This window comes from Dermacentor albipictus, chromosome 5 (assembly GCF_038994185.2).
Source record: "Dermacentor albipictus isolate Rhodes 1998 colony chromosome 5, USDA_Dalb.pri_finalv2, whole genome shotgun sequence".
Classification (NCBI taxonomy): domain Eukaryota; kingdom Metazoa; phylum Arthropoda; class Arachnida; order Ixodida; family Ixodidae; genus Dermacentor; species Dermacentor albipictus.
In genome coordinates this window covers 30265956-30289509 of record NC_091825.1, presented here as the reverse complement: position 1 = coordinate 30289509, position 23554 = coordinate 30265956, and the positions used below count along the sequence as shown (strand labels likewise).

Here is a 23554-nt window from a genome sequence, read left to right as displayed (position 1 = left end):
AAGCAGCAATTTTAAAGTCATTTATTCCTTCGTACAAACTTCACGAACTGTATTGTTGTGCACAGCAAATGGATCAGTAGATGTACAGACAAAAACATAAGAAATTGATATGATCACGGTTACCATAAGGCACGCACACATTTTGGAACAGTCACAATCAGCGGTGTTTTCACTCGACGTAATATTTGGCAAGACCCATCGCTGATGCGAAGGACTTGCATCCCAACGTTTTAGTCATCCAAATTATGAGTACATTCAATACACAAAATTCTGCAATATTAAATGCCGGCAGGACGTACAGCCGCCTTCATGTTTCTTTCATCACAGAACCTTCCACTGGTTCAGCCAATTGGCACTTACTGAAAACAATGTGCCTGAAGGTGATCATTCCAGTATGCAGCCCAAGATTCAACCCCTTCAACGTAACTTCCCAAGTATGCACAACACTAAGGCATGGCAAGCTGTTGGGCACTCACACAATTGAGCAATTCTGCAACAACTACCGAAACAGTAGTTGGCACCTCGCTTACGGTCAACACGCTATATTACAAGACACTGAAAGGAAGCTATTAAAAAGGGGCACACACTTTCATAGAAAATAAATGTGCATTCCACCGGGCAAGCAGCACCTAATACATAAAGCAGAAGACACATGTTAGAATTTCACATGCAATCTAAGTACAAGCTGTTGTACTGACAGCCCTATCCAGCAAGTTACCATCAGGTTTTTGGAAGGTTAAAAAACTTAAGAGCAGCCATCTTTCAGACTCCGTGCATGTTGGAGTCATATCAGACACTGGATCGTACCATGGTAGAAAAGGCACAACTTTAAGACATACGGACAGAAGCAAAGACAAGGAAAGGTGCTCTTTCTCATATTTTCTTCTGTCCGTTTGTGTTAAAGGTGCGCCTTTTGCACTATGAACTTGTACCAACTCACCCAACTTTCTACCTTGCTACGTTGTACCATGCATCTTCTGCTTAACATTAAATATCTATCTGGTGCAATTATGCTGCTCCACTACAATTGGTGCGTTACAACATTGCACGATATACTGCACAATATAGTGGTCTCCATTGCTGCCACCGTAATACACTGGTCCCCTCACATACTAGGATGGAATAGTGAAAACTTGTGCATTCCTTACACAGGAAATGCCCATTCTCCTTTTTGAAGTGGTGCTTTTATTGGAAGGTCAAAGAATGAGACAAAATGTCATGGAATGTTCTAAAACACGCAATCCAATAAAAAGCTTGCCATTACTGAAAGCATAGGACACATATTAAATCAATGTTTGTTTATTAAGCATGCAATTCAGGGCAACATGTAACAACAAATCACAGTTTGAACAAAAAAAAAACAAACAACCGAACAACCGTCTCACCTCACAAGGTGTGCAGATGAACAGAATTTTAACTTCCTATTTATACTACTATTGAAGAGGTGGATCACAGCCAAGCAAAATTAAAGCATTCTACAATCTCATGCATACAAGCTGAGCTCCATCACTATATAAGGAGTTAAAGAAGTGAACAACCAATATAGAGAGAATATTTTTTATACAGGGTGTCCCAGCTATAATGCATCATGTTTTTGAAAAAGACAGGCCATTCTACACAAGGATAACCAAGAGAGTATTGTTTACACTCGAGTACAGCAGCCACCAGTAATTTTTTGTTGATGCCATTAAATTTAATAATTCATTGTATTCAACTAATTATTTTATTTACTGCTATGAATGCCTGCTGTCAATGAAGAATATGTAGGAAATTGAAAGAAACTTAATGCTGGCATGTTATCAGCCTGGTACTTTTTGCCCCCTTTATTTTTTCCTCCTGGTAAAGAAAGCTCACGAAAAATGAAAAATGTCACATGGCTAACCATCCACCCGCATCAAATAGCAGCATCCTTAAAGGGCCCCTGAAACGGTTCGGACAAATTTTGTAGGCGCATAGGGTACAGCTTAAGTAGAACATTCGCACCACAATTTAAGTGAAGCGTTACGTATTAATGGAGTTACAAGCGATTAGAAGTTACCCTCCTCCCTAGCCATGCCTTTCCTCCTCAACTCGCTCGCCGAGCGAGCGGCGCTAAGCTCCGCCTTCACTGGTCCTGCGTCACGATGCGACGTCACATCGTCCACTTCCGTTTGTTGGAGCACGCCTCCTCCCGCGCGAGACCTCTCCGCTGGCCGCTTGGCCATCGACCGAGAGCCATCGAAGCAGCGTGCGTTGCGAGCATTCTGTCGTAGCGCCGAAGGTGGCCGGTATTCCGGTAACCACAGGCAAGCTGGTCATTTCGGCAAACGACTGGAGGCATAAACTCAAGCTGATGAAGGAACTTCAGAGTAGACGTACATGAGCAGCCTGATCGGTCTGCACTGTCCAGACACTTGTTGGCGCAGCGCTTAACCAGTCAAACGAAGTGCTAATATTGCTCTAACCAAGTGTAAAACATTTTAAACATTTATAAGAACAACGTGTTGATGATTACACTCCTGCGAAAAATACACACCAGCAGCAAAGAAGAATGCACTTCGTTGCTGCTACTGTGTATGGTTGAGCTCTGTGCCACCAGGTGGCTGCACCGTGCAGACCATTCACATTTACCTTTCTGCTCATCTCATGGCTCATCCCGGCGCAGTCAAGCGGCCAGACCCTGTCCCCTTGCGCTTGTGTTTGCCCTAATACCGGACTTGCGAAGCGCTATTGCGTTAGTAATCTTCCGCTGTAAAGTGACGGCCACAAACGCGCAAATCCTGGCGCCTATCGGATAGCCGCAGTCCGATGCACAGCAGCCAGTTCGCTCGTATGCTGCCTTGCAGAGAGACACGATTTCGCAACTTCACATCTTTCCAGTCGCTACGTCTGCAGCCCACAACGCAACAAGGGTGATTTATCGTGCTCACGAAAAGACTGATCGACACTGACGGCGGAGCTCTCGTCAAAGACTGCGCACGTTGTAACACAAGCAGACGACACTTGCTGTGTGCCGGAAGTGCTCAAGTGTACTAAAAACTATTCTTGTGTATTCTCTTTAAGTTATTTTGTTTTTACAAAAACAAAGTAACTAACATTCCAATTATTACGAGCATCATTTGTTCACCATAAAGTTGGAAAAATTATCGACCACGCACCCTGGTCAGCCAATCAGATAGCTCGCCCATGTGACGTCATATGGGTTATTTGCATCATATGGGTAGGGGCGGCTTAAAATTCCGCCGAGCAGTGCTCTGCGATCGACAGCGATGTGCATTTTTAAAACCTTATAATAAATTACACGCTTTACGCAGAGCACTTAGATGTGTCAATTAATGATCAGAAGGACCTACTCTAACGACTCAGTACGTTTGTAGAAAATCGCCAAAATCGTTTCAGGGTCCCTTTAAACAAGCTCCACAGGAGTTAGTAGGCGATTTGTTACGCCCCAGCCGCCACCAGTGTGACAAATCGGTGTTGCTACAAGACAAGCATTGGCAGCTCTGCTAACTGCTATGAAGCTTGTTTGAGGGCGCTGCTCTTTTGATGCGGGCGGACAGTTAGTCCCGTGACATCTTTTCATTTCTTGTGGGCTTTTTTTACCAGCTGCAAAATAATTAATGGGCAAAATGTGCCCGACTGAAAACATGCCAGCTTTAGGTTTCTTTCAATTTCCTACAAATTATTCCCTGATGGCATTGCATTCAGGGCTGCAGTAATTAAAAACTTAGCTAGTCAAAATTATATGTTAATTAAACAGCATCAACAAAAAGTCACAGTTTCGCCCAGAAGCATCGATTGCAATAGCAAGTTAGTGGACAGCTATACAAAGTAGGGAGAGTAGTTTTATCGACCGTACAAACTTGTAAACATAGGCATACTAACTAAATTAACAAGCATGGTGTCATGCACGCACAAGCCAACATGAACGCATCTCACTCGATGACCGCAGAAACTCGCTGTCAAAATGCTGGAGTGAGGAAGTGCGGCAACAGCAGCAGGCGAATTGACCTTCGTGCAGGCGCTCGCATCAACGCAAATTACGCTGCAAAAACACGGCGCAGCACTGACTCTGTGCCCGTCGCATAAGGCTTTTAAGATACAGCGGCCAGGCCGGACGTGCAGCCTCCCGGGCCACCTGGAGTACAACCCGGCCCCTCCCCCTCCTGCCGGAGACTTGCGCATGATAAAAGGCGGCGTGCTTCCTCCCCGCTTTGCATCGTTGCATGTGCGAAATTCAGCTGCGATTGCCGGCTAACCCTCACACACACAGCATGTGGCATGCAGTGACAATTTTATCACCCTTGAACTTTATGCAGGACCTCAAGGCAACGCCGACGGCAGAAATGTGGCAGGAGTGTTCATATAATTGCTACTGCAATAAAATACTGCTGGCTGCTCTACTTGACTGTGAACAACATGCACTTACGTTATCTTTGTGAAGAATGGCCCGTCCTTTTTAAAACTGTGATGCATGGTATTTAGAACATCCTGCATATTTCAATGATGGTGACAGAGAAAGGGAATGAAGTCAACATACAGTGTTGCCATTTTGTGTAAAGGTGTACAGCACTATTGAGAGCACTCCCAGTACAAACATAAATATACAAGAAAATCCAGCTAGAGGATGTGGATACGTTAAAAATCGATACCCTTGGTTTCAGAGATTCTTGTCACGCATTTAGGAAGTGATATAGCAGCAAGAATTGTTGCACCAGTCATAAGAGAAGTGGATGGAATGCGTGATCCCACATTTCAACCCTGATAATACATTTTATAGGTCACTTTTGCAGTACTTATGTGAAACGGGCCTCCATACTTGCTATATAGTTTCTTTCCGACATTACGCCACATGGCAACCCCTAGGCAAATAAGAAAAAATTAAATAAAGCTCTGTGTGTAAAGCAACACATTAGGCAGACACTAAGTCTTGGTAGAACAATACATTACAGTCCTGCCTGCAAACCTTTGTTTTTCTTCTGTGTCAAAAGATGGCTTAGTCACTGAGTAATCTGTGCTCAAAAGCAGCAGATCAATTGAGAAAAAATTGCGGGATACCTGAATGCCATTGCAGGCACAGGAACACAGCACGTAGAATGTGCATGACGATTTATAAAATTCCCACTGACCACCACGACTGCAGCATGAAACGTCTCACTGCCTATTACCCGTTCCATTCCTGGTGCATCTACTTTTTCTCATTACCTATCTAAATTAAGCTGCACTAACCCCCACAATGTATTCAAGAGGTAATTATAAATGCAACAGAGTGGATGGAAAGCAAGAGCAAGACAACATAAAGAATTCACAAGTTTTGCAGAGTGAAACAGAAACAACAGCAGTGAAAGAGAGTGTCCAGTATCCTAAAATCAACACGTCGCGACCTTTCAGCAGAAATTGTCTGTGCACAAATATTCCTGCTACATGGGCAACGTTACAGGTCATTGGAGTACACTCATACCCACTGGGACTTAAGGTAAATATCTGTCTACCGTGTCGTATACTACTGCATTAGTGCAATAGAACTTGAACAAAATCAAAGTTGTACTGCCCAGCCATGAAATACAGCCTTATGTTACTGTTATTGGTACAGTCAAGTTCTGTTAATCTGACCCTGACAGGACCAGCCAAACTGGTCGAATTAAACAAGATGAGGAAAAAACGCTGAAACACACTGCTGATTATTTTGGCAGTATTTTCAAGATTCTAACATGCCCCCAAAACAAACGCGTGCCTGCTTTCGATGTTTCTACACTAGAAAACTTACACAGAAACGACATTAAAGCTCCTAAAAAAAGTAGAAATCTAACGCACACCTGATTTTCTAGCAAGAAAAATGGGCAAGGGTCTAACATGTATTGCACAATAACAGCCGGTTTTCTAAAGTCAGCTTTGTTGCACAAATTTTAGTCAGCTTCGCAACATTACATCCATGTGATGCGGTAAAGCAACGAACACCACAAGGGCGGTTTTGGTATCGGGTCCAGATTGCGCTGTGCGGGTGATTTTCGGCTCGGTTTTCTTGAAAGAATAAAGGCACGTGTTAGAATTGGGTATATACTGTAATCAGACATTGTGAGCTACAGTTACTGCTTCAAAATCTTTCTAGGGCACACCAAAGGTAGCCATTTTCAACAAGAGATTACATGTGTTCAATGCACTCACTGTCCCTGAAGCTCCGCTGAGACAGACGGTTCCACTAAAGAAGTTGCTCTTGGAGTCCCTATTGGGATCGGGCACATGCGTGCTGACTGATCAAGTTCGAGATATTCGGCAAAGCTCAATTTTAGGATTGAAATAACGAAAGTTTGGGCCTATAGGAATGCATGAACGCCAGCCGAGACCTTGGGCCAGGATAGAATCATTGAGAAAATCTAATTAACTAGAGTTGAGTGAATGGAAGTCTACTGCAGTATTACGCGGAGTTATCTGAAACCTAGGGATGACACGGTTCATTAAGCCTGCCTACTGAAAGAGGCACTAGAGAGATATAGTAAAGGGACACAAATAGGAATAGTATTAGGTTGAGCTTGACTGGCAAACTACACCTCTGCCATACCAAAGCTTTGCTGTGAATAGAGGCTTGGTAAGCCAGATATAAAAACAAACATTATACAGCTCCAATGCAAGTGTTGGGATCTACGTGAAATTTAACATTCGTGAGGCACACGTGTGCTATGCAATGTGATGCACGTGCCAGTCATCTAGAAGAGCTACCTGGCGTTGGCATGAGAGCAGTGTGCGTGTAATTGTGGCCTAATCATTAGAGCATAAGGCTGTCATGCCGAGAGACTGAGCTTTGATAACACCATTGGACACGCAAATTGCTTTCTGTGTGGGAACTGTTTTACAAGACACTAGCACCCAGCAGCGACGGTCGGCAAAGTCTGGGAAGGTTGGCTAAGAAAGCTTTGCTTTAAAAACACAGGTGGCAATGCCACGTTCACATTCCAGCACCACACCTTCCTATGACAGCATAAATTTTGACAGAGTCTGTTCAGAACTACTTTATCGGCGAATAATGCTTACATTACAGGTTAAATAACCCAAGCTCTCAACTGAGCCAGTTATCACAACTCCACGCAAAAACTTGCCAAACATGAGAAAATACTTCTAAATGTGTGATGTCATACTGACATGCCTGCACTGCATTTGGGGCATGGAATTAAGGAAAGTTTGGTTTTGATTTCCGCTGCTGGTGACCAACCTTTTCCAGCCAAATGAATGGAAATACCAGCCTTTTGAAAGAATACTTTACTCATCTAACCTGCTCTAGCAATTCTCTTTGGTGTCCTTTGAAGTATTCACACGTAGAATATGTAGCCATCCTCCTAACAGTACTGCATTTGAGAGAATTACTATGCATGAGAAAGAGTTGCAGAGAACTCATGCCAAAATGAGCATAAACACTTGAAGGTTCACAAGCCAAAGCAGTGAAGTAAGCATGCTTTCATGACAGAAATTTTAATAGTTCAGCCTGTTACTCAGAGGTAAAACTATTTCGGCTAAACTGACTGGACTCGTAATGAGCAATTTCTTTTCCTAGACATACAGGTGCACAGTACCGTCCAACCTTTTAAACAGAACACCTACAGCTACATAGTAGTAAAGACAATATAACTGAAGCACCTCTGCTTTACTGGAAGAAAAAGAAACGCTGATAGGATGCCACTATGCTGACATGCTTGCAATAAAAATAGTCTGCATACATTCAAGTTCTAATTTAGGTGTAATTTGCAGCCAAATACTTAATGGAGTTCACTTTAATAGTGGAGTAAATAATACGGACTTGAGTAGAGTGGCAGTATGGGCTAGTTCATTATGCACAACGAGTTTAGGGGAAGAACCAGCAGGAACACAGACGAGATGGTTAATGCACTGGCTGAGAACTGCTCAGATCATGTGAGTATGTCTGCGTTCAAATTGTCTCTCCTACTAAATTCAGTACAGGTGTCTGAGCTTGACAGTTCACAGACACATTATGAGGTTTAGCAGAAGTATTGTGTAACATGCACTAAAACTCTTACAATGTCTAAATGTCGACTCATCTCGTACTCTTTACACAACAGCTGAAACTGTAGAAAAGTTACCCTCATAGGAATGGTAGACAGAGAATATACCAACACTGCCATGCGTTATAACTTTCCACAAATGCAACAAGGACCCAGAAATCTTGCTTTCTGCTATGTGAAAATGATCTTCATTAACATAAAGAATCTCGTCTGCATCATAAGAACAGCATTAGCAAACAACCTGGGCACAAGGAAAGGCAGAACAGTGTAATAAAGCCATGCAGATCTCGAAACAGAGACAACGAAACAAATAATGACAAAAATAAAATGAGGCATGCTCTCATGGACATTCACACAGCAGAGAAAAACCCACCATCAAAACAAGAAACCATAAGTATCCACAGGTTTCCAAACACAGACCAGTTCAATATCAATAATAGCTCATGAATATCACATAACCAGATTTTGTTTCCAATCAAAAATGTGATCTGAAGTCCCACTGCAGTTATTTTTCTTCCGAGCAGTGTAAGCTCAACTATGACAAACACTGCAATGGAGGGCGCTGACCCTTCAACAAGACAAGGTTGTGAACATACGCTGTCGTGTGGAACCTCTACATTAATTTGGACCACCTGGGGGTTCTTGGAAGTGCACCCAATGGGTGGTGGTACACGGATGTTCTGCCTCCTCCCACCAGGGTGCGGTTAGGGATCGCACCCGCGACCTCGTGCTCAATAGGTGCTGAATCACCGTAGGAGGTGCTCATGGAATGTCACAGATAATATAAGAAAAGTGAAGGCATTTCACATGCATCACATACAAAAATTCACAAGTCATGTTTCACACACACATTGGCATGTGCCTGAGATTCACCTTATTCAGTAGTCTTGGCTAATATGTACATAAACGTCCCCAGCTGGTCAACTTTCAAGAGCACAGAAAATAGTCATATGTATAGAAATAGGCTAGTAAAAAGTAAGTGTACATCAGAAACACACACCATAAAAGAAAGTTACAGTTAAAGTCTGCCAGAAAAGAAAAATATCAGAAATAGTTTTTAAACAAGCATTTAAAAGAAAGTTCGTGATGAAAGGACTTTTTTGATTTACACCGGGTATAATGGATCGGTAGCAGTTAAAAATGGACGGCTAGACTGGCATGGTCAATAGGAACCACACAATCGATAAACATTGCAAACAGTGCCCCTGGTACTCCATTCAGGAGATCGCATCCTTTGACTTCACTCAAAGGCACTTGCTGTCAAAAAATGAAGATAATAAAGCGGGTGATATGTACCGACGAGGTAAATCCTTAAAGAATGCCTTTTCAACATTTTAGATCCTCACTTGATTAAGATATGAGGTTCAGAGTTTCAGAAAAGGCGCTATGAAAACTGGCACTGCTTTAAACGTTGAAAATGGTGGCTGCTTTTTTAATCTTTTTTGTTTAAAAGCTGTCGCTTCATCAGAGTAGTTATCAAGCTCTGGAACTGCGATGCAACTGGTGAGGTACGACACATGTGATGTAATGTGTGTGTGTGGGGGGGGGGTGGTTATAATAAACCACAAAGAATCATGACAGCCACACTCTAAAAGCTTAAAATTTGCCCCAGGCAAACAAACAAAAACACGTATCCTCAATGGCACGAATTGGTCCGACCAGAAAGGCACTGCTTTATAACTTCCTCGTTTGCGCAACTGCCGTCAAGGGAACAGCACAAACGACATCAAATATGAATTATACCGCATCTGCGGTTATACTCTGGTTCACTCCTCAGCCCTCTCAATATGAATGCTCTTGCCTCCTCGCAACACAGATGGCAGCTTCAATATGCCAGACCATTCTTTGTACTGTTCCGAAACTCTCTCAAAGGTTCACAATGTGACAAACAGTCACTCTTCAAAGCAGTCCACATACTAACACGAAACCATGACAGCCTTTGTTTGCTCGCCACACAAAAGACCGTGTCAGTGGTAGCTGCCTTAGTGCATGCCAAGCTGCTCTTTCAATGTGCTTAATATGTGTGCTCCACCTCAATGCTCTCCCTGGAGTAATATTTTTCTGAGCTTACGTGGAGGAGGAGGAGGAGGAAAAAACTTTATTCTGGTCCTGTACAAGGTGTTGCCACCTGCCTGGCTAGTCCCATGTCGGGACCGGGAGGTCAAGCCTCCTAGCCCTATCACAGGCGTACTGGACAGCCAGGACTTGAGGGATATGATCTGAAGATCTGATCATTCCTAAAAACCGATTCCGGGAAATGACAGGGCCGAGTGACCCACACTCCCAGAGCAGATGTTCAAGCGCGCATATCTCCTTTTTGCATGCTTTGCATAAAATATTCATGTCTGTAATGTCATACCATTCCTTTATTTTTGCAGGTGAATAATAAGACTGTTTGTAATATTACATGATTTTTACATGCTGTGTTTCGGGCAGCGTGCAGCCTTTGCTTCGAGGCTTACACCCATGCTCTCAAGCGTAACTCCACTTGACACTCCACTTTGACTCCAGAAATTTGACGGTGTTGCCGCCTCTCAATAGATGCAGTATTCAGGTTTCAATGGCACTTCTCGGCGATCCCTGAGGTGAGGAGTCACTCGAGAAACACCCCTCCCCTTTCCTTCTTTCAATGTTGACCTCCTGGTAATTTCAGGTCACAAATGGCATGCGTGTATCAGTGTGACATAGCCCTTTTGATATGAAAGTAAGTGAGTGTCAAATAAAGAAAATGTACACACAAGATTAATGATGATTATCATTTGGGGACAAGACAATGCCCAAAGGGCACCACCATTTTTCCCGTGTGTGAGCACCTCATACTTCCCCATCAGGAATACCATGGGATGTGATCACGACAGGAATGTACCAGGCACACCGTGTTAAGAAAATGTGCACAGGATGGACGGTCACTGTCGTGTAGCAAAATGACACGCTCACGGGTGTACCATTTTCAAGAACGTAGGAGTTGCACAGAAGGGTTACTGAAGCCCTGTCCTCTTAAGGGGCAGCAATGTCCTCCATATTCTGGAGTCAAAGTTGAGCACTGAGCACAGCAATGTTTAGAACAGGGAAGTCGAGTTTTGAAATGTGGCAGGCCTGGCCTGTGCATTTTACTCCACTGTCATATGTTTGCCTGTTCTCCACTATTCTTGAAAACAATAGGCCTAGCACGACAACCTAGCTTATCCCTCATCCTTGTGCTCTTCTACAATGTGGTGGCACGCAGCAAGCCATCAGCCGGTCTCCATTCTAATTTGACGCTGCTCCTCCCATTTATTCCCACTGACCTGCACCACTCTCCTCTGTTCCCTCCTAGCCACGCTGCTGCACATGTGCTAGCAACATGGTCTCCATTCATCACTACTTCTTCACACGTCCACAGCATTTCAAATCCCTAATGCAGCTGCTAAGCTGTTGCGACCTTCAGACTTTAAAGTGCAGCCTCTGGCAGTACACAAGGCTTTAGTCAGATGCTACCACCAGCACCGTCGTAATGCCTCAGCTTCGCGTTCCCTCACAGCGAGGTATGCATGTCGACGACAAGCCCTTTCTCAAGCGAGTTCCCGGTGGCATTAATCAAACGCCATCTGTTCTTCGCTTGAACGCACGCACGCAGCCGTCCCATCGCAGCTCCGATGGTGTTCTGATGTGAGAAACACTTGTTCCTCTCACGTTACCTAGACACACATCTCCTACTGGCAGAGAGAATGACGTCAGTAGTGCGGCAGCGCAGCAGGATTCTCTGTTCAATGGGTCTATTGCTTGTTTTCTCTTTTCTTTTTATAGCAATCCGTGCATGTGAGCAGCTCTGAGAGTAGCTGATCTGTTTTAGCGTTACATTGCCGGCGCAGGCTAGCGTATGCAAGCTTCGCTTGAAAAAAAGTCGACCTTATGCTGAGAGAGAGCTGCTATGCTTGTCCATTGCTAGGCAGATGATATTAATTCTAGCCTTTCCAAGAAATTATAAATATTTCAACGACAAAAATATTTAGCCAGCTATCACAACATGCTGGTTTGTGTCCTGAAGTGCATTTCCATTGCACAACCACGAGCGCCATTCAGTCGCAGCAGCTTGCTACTTTTTCAATCTCGCTGAACACAAATTACTTGCAGTCCACTTAAGCCAAGAGGACAGCACACAAAGAGAAACTAACGCTCAAGATCTATCTGATTCAATACAATGGCTGCTCTGATCGCTCCTTGACACGTCTTTTTCACAGAGCACCTCACAACTGAGATCCAGGGCTCAAACAGCATTCAGAGTCCGCACCAGTGCCACAGCCACTGCGATCAGCACTGCACTCGAGAACACAGTCGACGCTCCCGCAATGCGGCACTTCAGCGTGTCGTACTTGCTGGGGTTGTCCTCAATGACCTTTTCAAACTCGGCCTCGACAATCTGGCCATCAAAGTAGGTGATGGGGTCGTTGTAGGGGTACTCGAAGCCCTGGAGGCACTCGCACTTGTAGCCGCCCGAGTCGAAACCGCGACCCAAGATTGGCACGCACTGGGGAAGGGAACACAGGGACATAGTGCAGTTAGTCGCTTTCGTCATCGTCATCATCACAAGTCCACTACAGGATGAAGACCCCTCCCAGTAATCTCCAATTACCCTCATCCTGCAATGACCGATTCCATACCATGCCTGCGAATTTCTTAATTCAATCACACTACATGATTCTCTGCCATCCTACACTGCATTTCCCTTTTCTCAGCACCAATTCTGTTAGTTTAATCAGGGTTGCCAACTGTCCCGAATTTAGCAGGACAGGCTCAACTTTTGTGTGCAAATGCCTTGAGTCCTGACTTCACGGAGTAGAGGTGGCCAAATGTCCTGACTTTTCCTTTTTCTATTGAATGACAATCACTAGACCACATTTCCTTCTTATAATGCCCGACCACTCAGTCGCATGTTCTTCTGTTTTGTCCTTCTTCACTTTTGTTTTCTGTTGCATTGTCATAAACATACAGTGGTTTCGTTCTTGTCGTGGTTCTAGTTATGGTGTAGGCCTTACCCTAACCGTTTACAGTACCTGTCTGTATTGGCAGCCATGCCAGCCTGCATCTTTCCTATGGTAAATTGCTACATGCTAGGACTAAAAAAATTTTATGTAACATTGTTGCATTTACATACTAACGACTCCTTGTGGCCAGTATGTAGTAAGTGCCTACTTCGTTCACTCGAGAGTTGGCAACCATAAGTCTAATAGATGACTCGCTATCTACTCTAGGCATTACATGACCTGCCCAACTTCCTCTTAATCTCAACTAAAACATCAGCTAGCCATGTTGTCTTTCTGAACCATACTGCCACCTTTCTGTCACTTAGCGTCACACCTTTTCGACATATCTGTAAAGTGTTCAGAGTGCATGGCATTCTTAGGGCTATCTATAGTACCCCACAATTTCGGAGCATTCAAGGATCGAGATGCTGAATGAAATTTACTGTCAAACCTCCACGTAACAAAGTCGGCAAAATCAGCAGTCTACTCCATTGCATAGTGAAATTTCGTTATACACTCATACCTCGTCGTAACGAAGTTGAAGGGCAAGCCAAAATTACTTCGTTATATTTATTACTTTGAAATGTCGACTATTGCTCATTACTGCAGTATACGCCCAATGGTGTTATAACATTAAATGTGCAAAGAAGACTACGACTCTGCCAGCCGTCGAACCACTACGCAGCCACGTCCGTGATGAAATGTTAATAAAACAACAGTAGATGACCCTCCAGAGTGTGCGACATGCAACTTTACAGCAGCTGACGCGACATCCTTTAGGGTAGTATCCTTATGTTCCAATGTGATGGCATTTTGCTTTCACTTCCCACTTGGCTCGTTCATATTGTCATGAAACCGGCGAAACAGCAACACGGTCGAAGGGAACAAGCTAGCGCGTCGTGTTCCAAGCGGCACGCGGCACACAACACGGTGCACCGACTATAGACAACCACAGTGGCGCGTGGCGGCTCTGTGGCGCTAATTGCAGACACCACCTACCACAAAAAAATTACAATGGGTGAGGGATACAGCACACTATGCTCGACCCTTTTGCTGCACTGTCAAAGTACGATTTTCTGCGCGCGCCCGACTGCGTGTATAAATTTTGCGGCGAGGGTTTGCCACAAGTGCTTTGTGTCAAAAGACAGCTACACCACGTGATCTGGATCAAACTCAAACAATTATTTTCCCCACTGAAACATCACGAAAGTACAGCTAGCCCTGCATCATAAAATCGACGACACGGAGCAAGCCATGAAAAAAAAAAGTGCTTGTGGAAAGGGCGTCTTCATCTAGCCTTTTTTTTTATCCTGCCTTCAGCATATTTTAAATGACTCTCAGGCAAAACATTCTGATACAATAATTTTCCACCAAAAGAATCCTTAGCATCAGACCAGTACCTTTTTTTTTTTATTTTTCAGGTAGGGTAATGATATGATCACAAAATTTTTAGGCTTAAACGAACGCGAGTGCGGATACTTATGGTAATTTCATGCTTCAAAATAAAATTCGAGTCGGCAGGAGGTTATATTTACTCTCAGGAGCCTGTGCAACGGTGGGTCTTTATTGATCTCGTGTGCGGCCTGCTGAATTTATATTTCGCACTTTCAGTGCCAGAAGGCTGTGATTTAATTATTCTCCCTCTGTTAAAGCATTTGTTTTGAAACATGTATGCAAAACAAACAAATCATTCACACTATTTTTCTATGTTATCCTGCATGCGATAAACATGCATAAAGTTGTTCTTCCAGTGCACGGCCGTGTGAAAAGTGTTAGGTTATGTTAGATTGTCAGTTGTAATGTCCCGAAGCTGAAAAGTGGTCCATGAAGGTCACCGTAATGGAGACCCATATTTACCTACCACCTGGTGATTTTGACTGCACACCCCAAGCACAGTATGCGAGCATTTTGCGCATTAAATCTGTCGGAATGTGGCCACCGTGATCGGGAATCGTATCCATGGCCTCATGCTAAGCAGTGCAACACTACAACCACCGAGCGGATTGACTGAGTAGAGCAAATGTGAAATGAAAGCAATGAGCATGAATATGAGTCTAATGATACAACTCATCTTCTGTTAACTGTCTTTTTTTCTTCTTTCTTCTTTTATTTTTTTGCTCGTTATTTAACAGTCAAATGAGTGTAACCCTTCTTCTTCTCGTGAAAAATGAGGTCTCTGGGATTCACAGGCCCTGCTTACATGCGAGAACTCTTGTCCGTTTCATACCCTTGCCACCACTTCAAAGAATCACTTGCAGCCTCCCCCACTTTACCCCACCCCCGTACCCACCCTTATACTGTGGCTAACATAACTCTCGTTTTTGAACAGTTAGACATTTGTCATCATACTGTACACACTCACCTAGCAATCTCACGGCTACATGTTTCCATTGAGCACCCGTGGCAGTTGTTGCCTCGACAAAAACAATTCCCTTCGTCGAAAGGCTGGCTCGAGAAACGTCCCTCCTTCAATCAATATGGATCTTTTTTACTGAACCGAACAAAGAAGCGGCCACGTGCAATGTGAGGGGGGTGCCGCTAGCAAAGCGATAAGTATATGAGATGGCCGTGACCAGACGTGAAAGTTCCAGTAGAGCAACGACAAGCGCTGGCGTTGGCAGAGAAACTTGACGCAGGCTTATCTATGCAGCTGGGGTGGCATTCTCAGGCAACCTCTATGACTTTCGGATATAGTTTCACGCACCCAAGATTTCGTGAGCCTATTGAAGTATTGAAGCTTGGCACAGTGCCAGAAACACCGTCGGCCGTATATGTGGATGTGTTCAAGCTGTACAAGCAAAACTCAGGCCGCAAAAGCAAAACTATCGGATCTGTCGTCTCGTGGCCCCGTGGCTGCCGCAGCTCTGCTGTGCGAGTGCACCGGCTCGGCTTGGCCAGCTCATGGCACTTTCCTGCAATCACGGAGGTCACGCCTAGCTGCGTCAGCACAGTGCAGCAAAGTGCAATGAGAAAGGGAAGTGGAGGCATCGGTGTTTAGCACACCGCAAGCAAGCATCATCATCTATATACGGTGCAGCGCAGCTAGGCATGGCCTCCGAGATTGCTATCTCGGAGGATGCACCTAAAAGCCTAGCTTTGCCAGGGCCTCAAAGATTGCTACCTTGGAGGGTGCACCTGGCGGCCTAGCTTCGCCAGCTTTGTGCTGCAGCGAGAGAGATAAGCTAGGAAAGAAGGTAGAAAGAAGTGCTGGTTGCGTGCGGCCACTGTGCGCGCGCCTACACGTGGCGGTGAGAAAGACCAGTGTTGCTTGGCAGCATATTCAACACGGGAATATTGAACTGCCATGGAAAACGAGTGTGAATTCCAACAGAAAGTAATGTGTTCGGTGATTTCAAAGACGAATCTAGTTAATTACCTCCATTATCCGAACAATTTTACGTCACTGAGACAAACTCTTATATACGTGGATTTCTATGAGGATTTCAAGGGCAATAAAATTTACTCCATTACATCTGTTATTTGGTTATATCCTGTCTCGTTACAATGAAGTTTAAGTGTATTGAAATTCGGCCTTTTATGTAAGTAAGTACAGTAGCCAACGAGCTTTTCTTTTACATGTGAGTGCCGTAAAATGTTCCAAATCATTGGGCGATTGGAAAAAAAGTAACTTTCAATGAGAAAAAGAAGTACATTTATTAAATTTGAGTTGGCAATCAAAATTAGTTTCATGCTTTGTTAACAATATCTTCGTATCTGCGGTATGAAGCGAAGCCTGCAAAGGTTTCTCGTGCGCTCCCATGCCACGGCTGATAGTTTTGCCTGCAGTGAGACTATCACAAAAAGCACAGGCAGAGGAGTAAATGCTTTGCCTGCGTCTCGCTTCAATGCGTCTCTGCAACTCAAGATCACGAGGCCTCCAGCACCGAATGCATGCAAAGACGGTGCACATGAAACCACGGCCGTCTCAATTCACCCAGTACCCTCTGCAAATGACCTGCAAGGTAGGGTGCACAGGCTGCATATGCGCTCAGCTGTGCTGCAATTCTAAATACTGTCCCAGTATTCCTTCCCCGCGGCAGTGAAATTTCGTTACATTGACATGCTGCATAAACATACTAAATTATACTGAGGTATAGCATACACAGTGTTCTATGGGCAAGAAGTTATAACTAGTTAAATACTTCGTTATTTCGAGAATTTTGTTATACTGAAGTTTGTTACATCAAGGTTGAACTTTACCGTCAATCCCACTGCTGCAAATGCTGCTTGAAGAACTGCATAGTATGCTCTGTACCCTTTTAACCCCATACCAGATGGTTCATAGTTATGTAGCTACACTTTGTAAGAATGCCCTTGCAATAAATTTGTTTTTCCGTGTTTTAAATATAAAGCTAAGTAAGGTACCCCTTTCTTACCAAAACTCCCTTTTACGGAGTTCACGAGCGGGCAAACATTTTTGTTCTCACAAGATCCTAACCTACAGCCAAAACTAAACTCCTTTTCAAACTTTTCAACATGCATTTCAGTAAGACTAGTGCCACAGACAATCAATCAACATCCTTTCTAAATGCAAAATGAATGTGAATGACTCGATAAGCGTTATTCGTGACCCGCCCATTCCGAGTAAATATGGGTTGACAAGGCTGGCTTCCAACAGAAAGGACTAATAAAGTTAAAGGAAAATTACACTCACCCTGGATGAACGGCGGTCGCACTTGTGTGTGTCCTGGAAGATGTTCTCCTCCGAGTACGGGTCATAGTCTGGGCACTGGTTGATGTCCAGCTCCGACAGCATCACCGTTACAGCCACTACGCCCCTGCACAGTCAGGCATGAAGTCTTACATGGACAGTGCCAAACCAGGCCTCCACAACAAGGCGCAATATTATGAAAATGAACCATATCACAATATCCTGAAGCTGCATTCACAGCCACTCACTTTCTAGTAGGGGTGTGCAAATACCGAATACTAGTAGATTTCGAAGTGCACATCGAATATCAGAAAATTTTACCAAAAATTTAATGTTTACAAATTTTGGGCAAGAATATTGTTATGTGTAGCTGGAGCCCAATCCTATATACAATATTTACAGGGGAGCTAACCGAAGGCCAAAATGGCGACGCTATATCAAGCGGGCCCATGTCGTCGTCTTCCTCCTCAGTGCAGCCTCACTGTGGCGGCTGTTTCGTAGCAATATACACCACTATGTATGCTCGGGAGTCTCCTAGCATTGCACAAAAAGATTGTAGGAAGCTATCAGTAGCTTAGGCACCTAGGAATCAAGATATACAGTACAGTCTACAATTATTAAAGGGAGCACCAAATTACACTGGTGACAACTCAGTTCTAATATATGAAGGTCTGGAAGATATTTGTTTTATCAACAGAATTTCTGTTGAATAGAATCAAGAGCTTTTCTTTTTTCGTTCTTTTTTTTTTCTGAAACTAATGAATTCGTGATGTTCTGTTGCACTGAATACCAATGAGGTTCTCAGATTAACAGTGAACCTCTGTTTTGCTGCGATCTTTTGTTTATTGCGCAGAAAGTTCTGCTTTACAGCGTTTATCCAAAATGCAGCAGGGATATCCCATCTTTATGGGAGGTGGGTTATCGTAAGGGCAATCTGCACGACAGACGAAAGAACTGAGCGTCATGTGACTTACGTAGCTGGCGCCAACAGTAAAACAAAGTGAAACACTCGCTTGGATTGCATCGAGCACGAGGAGCTCTGCGGTGCTCGTGACATGTGGCATTGCACGGATCTCCACACCAAATATATTTATTATTCTAAAAATCAAACAGCAGATATTTGATTTGCGAATTGAATTGTTCAAGCGTTCACTATTCAGTTCGATTCGGTGATATTCAATATTCGCACACGCCTACTTTCTGGGACACTTTCATTTTCACACAAGTCACGTGAAACCTAACAAAAGTGACATTATCCCTGAGGGTGATTGTCTAAGAATACCACATCTGCTGGCCTTGTTGTTTGCACGCCATATCTCTGCCCAGTCTCATTCAACAATGGCAGCATATTTGCATGAATACAACAGAGTCTCAATACAGTTGCCAACCAATTTCTGGGACACAGATAGAGCTCTATGCTCAGACAATTAACAGGTTCACTTTGACTTGGGTCACGGGTCGATATCAGTAGTTATTCCCCCTGTGCGACTGTGCAGGGCTTTCCTACAGTGCATAAGTGCCATCTTTGCTATAAATCGAGGTCGAGGAAAAGTTCTTGTTGCTTATGATCTCACATGTCATGGAACCACCTCTCTGTACCTTGGGGAAGTTTCAAAGGGGTACAAAATTCTGGCGACTTGCCAATGCGTCACAAAGCACTAGAGCAATATGAGACGACCCTCTACCTTTCTCCCTCCTACCCTCTCTCTCTTTTAACCCCATCCCCACCACCCTGCTGGCGCTGAGCCGTGCTCCCGCGTGGGTTGCAGAAAATAGTGCTAGCCTTTTTTCCTTCCCCACAAGAACCACTTCTCTCTCTGACTCACCGGCGGGTCATCACACAAAGAAATCAAGACTTCAAAAAGTGCTGCTGCAGTCAACATGTTAAGCAGTGGGGGAAAAAAAACAAAAAAAAATGAAATAAGCAATTTCAACGGTAAAATCAATTGCATGCTGACCAGTAAAATTAGAATTATCCAGAGAAAGCAAATTTTAGGATCCAAATAACAAAAGTTTGGGCCCATAGAAATGCACAGGCGCCGGCCGGGACCTTCAGTCGAGATCGAATTGACCAAAAAATCAAATGAACCGGAGTCAAATTAATGCAAGTCTACTGTATTTGGAGCATTCTTTCACAGACCCATAACTGGAACTATAGCTAGCATGTGCAACAATGTATAACATACATAAACATCATTCCAGTTACACGTGTGTGGAAGACTATCAACTGAGTTGAAAAAAATATGCAGAACCCACGCACTGTGGAAATTGATGCAAGCGAAGCTTTCTATGCTGTTTTCTTTGATTGACGATAATTAGCGGTGACGTTGGCGGCGAATGTGTAATTTCTTCAACGTTCAGTACAGTAACACGTTAAACGTTACCTCGCGTGCACCATTGCTGTTTGTCTGCGTAGTACACAGAACACACAGGGAGAGGTGTTTGTTTGAGACGTTGTTGTGCACCATATTTCATAACCTCTGATAGAGTTAAGCATTGTCATTGATTCATGTGGCCTATCGCATCGTGGCAGAAGAATTAAATTTTAATTGGATTATGGGGGCTGTACGTGCCAAAACCACAATCGGATTAGGAGCACGCCGTAGTGGCGTACTCCGGATTAATTTTGACATCCTAGTGTTCTTTAATGTGCACCTATATCTAAAGTCACTAGCATTTTTGTATTTCACTCCCGTCGAAATGCGGCTGCCATGGTCGGGACTGAACCCACGACCTCGAACAATTCCGTAGCCGTCAAGCTACCGTGGCATGCACAAAGGTGTTCATTTGACGTGTGACCGCTTCCGTAGTGTTGCCTGCTTTGTTCGTAGTGTTGCCTGCGTGTTCCAATGCTTTGAGTCAGTTGTTCGCTTGACAAATTTGCATGGTGTTTATTTCACAGAAATATCCGAGGCATACTGTACTGTACCTTCAGTTTGCCCGCAACCACTGTTTCTTTGCCTTGTCATCTCTTGCCTCTCCCGCCCCCTCCCCCTGTATGGGAACTGCGAGAGTGGCAACGCTTTTATTCACTCGTTTTGCGACTGGATCGGTTCTACCCATTCCCTGTCTGCTCTCCCCCTCCTCTCTACAGTTCTATTTAGGTCCTCTCTGGCACGGTAGTAGAAATCTAAGCACTGCAGTTTCTGCAATGCTTTTAAGAGGCGTCACGAATAATCACAGCTGTCAAGGGGCTAATGTGGCGACACCCAGAGAGCTCCAGAGGGCATTGTGCACATGCCAAGTGATGGAAAGGTCCAAACGAGTTTCTTGCGTCACTTTCCTTTCTGCCATGCTCCTGCCGTGCATACACAGTTAAACATCAATATAGCAAACTCCAATATAATGAAATTCTCGATACAACTAAGTATTTAACTTTTCATAACATCTTGTCCATTAACGATAACGATAAAGAAAAACAATGCAGCAGCACCCCAGTGACGACAATGCATATTCTATGGGGAATCTGTGATGGCGGTGGCCGTACGGCCAAGTGCCTCCTGCAGCGGCAGTGCGTCAAGGGACCCTCTGTCTGGCAAGTGAAATGTGCCAAGTTTTTCACACCTCTCCGTTCAAGCCACCCTAACAAAAGTATCTACAGTAGCCAACAGATTTTTCGGACTCCAAAATTTTAGACTTGATCGATATTCTGGACTTCATATATGCACCGTCAGGGTTCCCATAGAGCTAATGCATTCTCGCAACCGATTTTTCGGAGGCATTTAGGCCCCAAAGTTAAATTTTCCAGACAAGATCACTTGTTCCAAGCCACGGTACCCGACCTTGGACGCCTTCATGTTGCATTTTCCCCTGGCTTGGCTTCCAGTGGCCCACCCTATAGCCTGAATATCGGGAGGCACATGTTATCAATAAAGTGCGCATGCAATCCTCCGATTTCAGAGGCCATGCCAGCTCTTCCTTAGCTGACAAAATGCTTCAGGGGATGGCACTTTTTCTTTCTTTTTTCAGTCAGCACTATCATCATAATCACTTAAAGGGCCCCTCACCAGGCCCCATAGCCAGTTTTGATTATACGCTGCAAGTTGTTACATGTCCTCTAGGGAGCATTCTGCCGCAAAAATTTTTGATGTCAGCTCATTAATAGCTGAGATAGAAATATTTCAGCGCTGAGAACCCATGATTTCAGGAGGCGAGCTCTACTGCATAGCGAGACACTCTTTCCACTGGCCGTGTTCAGCCTCCACGAGCGAAATTGATTCTCTGTGAACTCCCATACCGGACCTCGAGGATCGCATGACGCCTACGTACGGGCCCTGCCTTCAATATTTTTGTTCTTCTCGCTTTTTCTTTTGTGCCGCTGCGCACAAGCTATTGTGATTGTCTAGTTTTGCACAGTGCACTATTTTGCAGGCTGTGCACAAGGACACATGACTAGCTGCATAATTCAGTGCTACACGAATACTGAGGCAGAACAAGCAGATCGCAGAGCATGATCACGCGCTGGAACACGGTAGAAGATGGCACAGTTTCGGTACCTGTGCACGTGACTGCACGACTGTGAGAACAAGCAGGTGAAGCGGAAGTACACCTCTCTTGCTTGGGTGCGAAGTAAAACAAAAAACACGCAGACATTCTGTTTGTGTGTATTATTATTTCTCTAAACTTGAATTTGTCAATTCAAGCAACAGATCACACAAATAACAGATGTTGCCTTGAATAATTCTCAGTCACGTGTCACCACGAGCAACATCACACTGTGGACCTGAATACATAGGCACAGGAACGTGAGTACGCTTGGAGCGCAGCGGCCGCGAGAAGGGAAAGTGGCATTCAGATTGAAATTTCAGACCTTTCCGCGGCGCGCAGCGATGTAATTCTTTGCAAATACGATCGTTAGCGCACATTGTATGCTCCTCTGTGCTTGTCAGCTCAAAATGGCCAGACCTGGTGAGGGGCCCTTTATTGCGTGATCTGTTCTTTCTTTCTTTCTTTTTCTAAAGTTTCGGTAGCTGTTTTGCACATTGTGCGTCCACTCAGCAGGTGTGTCTCACAGACATGGCCGCATCTTTGTGTGTGTTTGTGCGGGTTCACATTTGTGTGGTCGGTGCCACCTCCTGTGTCTTCGCGAGGGCTAAGTGGTGCCAAGAAACATGACTCATGTTTTCTATCTCCATGGTGAACTCCAATTGGCGGAGATTGCCAACGCGATGACACTCTTGCCGACTGTACACAGAGACAATGTCGCTCATGCGCAAATCCAAGCAAATCTTATGGCCTCCAAGCATAGTACGAGGCAGGGTATTACTAGAGATTTCTTTAAGCCACTCCAAGCATAGTATGAGGCAGGGTATTACTAGAGATTTCTTTAAGCCACTCCAAGACTAACACGTTTTCTTTATTTCTTTCTTTTTTTGCGCTGAATGAGTTTTTTGGACTGTTAGACCTTTCGGACTATTTTTTGGTCCCTGTGAGGTCCGGAAAATTGGTCGATGGCTACATATCCTATTGGCCGTGTGCATGTCTTCGCACACTGTTACCCTGTCGAGAGGAGAGTACCAACGCTGTACGACGGTGGCCCCACTTACTTGAACTCAATGCGGTCATGGAGGCTGTCCCAGCCAAAGAAAGGTGACGCATACACCATGACCCAGTCAGTGTGCAGGCCCCCACAGTCAAAGTACGGGTCGGTCCAGTAGCCGTGTTCCACCTCTGCCGCATCATACTGAAGCGGGTAGTGGTCGTAGTTGATTGGGTTGTGGCCTGTGGAGTTGTACCTGCGGAAAGCAGCAACAGCTTTAGGCACTGTTGTGATTGACAGCACCAGCTCGGTCACTGCTTGTTTCCCCTGCAATGCATGGCCAGCGGCTCAAAAATCCAGCAGGAGGGAGGCCCCGCTCACTGCTTGTACCTTTGCCAGGCCTGCAACAGTACCGCCCCCTACCACTCTA

General features: G+C 44.5%; 1 protein-coding gene across 1 annotated transcript in view; it reads right to left on the bottom strand.

Moving 5' to 3' along the window:
- Positions 1-5: 5 nt before the first annotated feature.
- Positions 6-23554, bottom strand: part of LOC135913841 (uncharacterized) — a 59843-nt gene continuing 36294 nt past the window's right edge. Inside the window, exons 10-12 of the mRNA XM_065446537.1 lie at positions 23192-23380; positions 17649-17772; positions 6-12498 (exon numbers count right to left, since the gene is read on the bottom strand). Coding sequence (XP_065302609.1) covers positions 12238-12498; positions 17649-17772; positions 23192-23380 — 574 coding nt within the window. The 3' untranslated portion in view covers positions 6-12237. The remainder of the gene's footprint in view (positions 12499-17648; positions 17773-23191; positions 23381-23554) is intronic.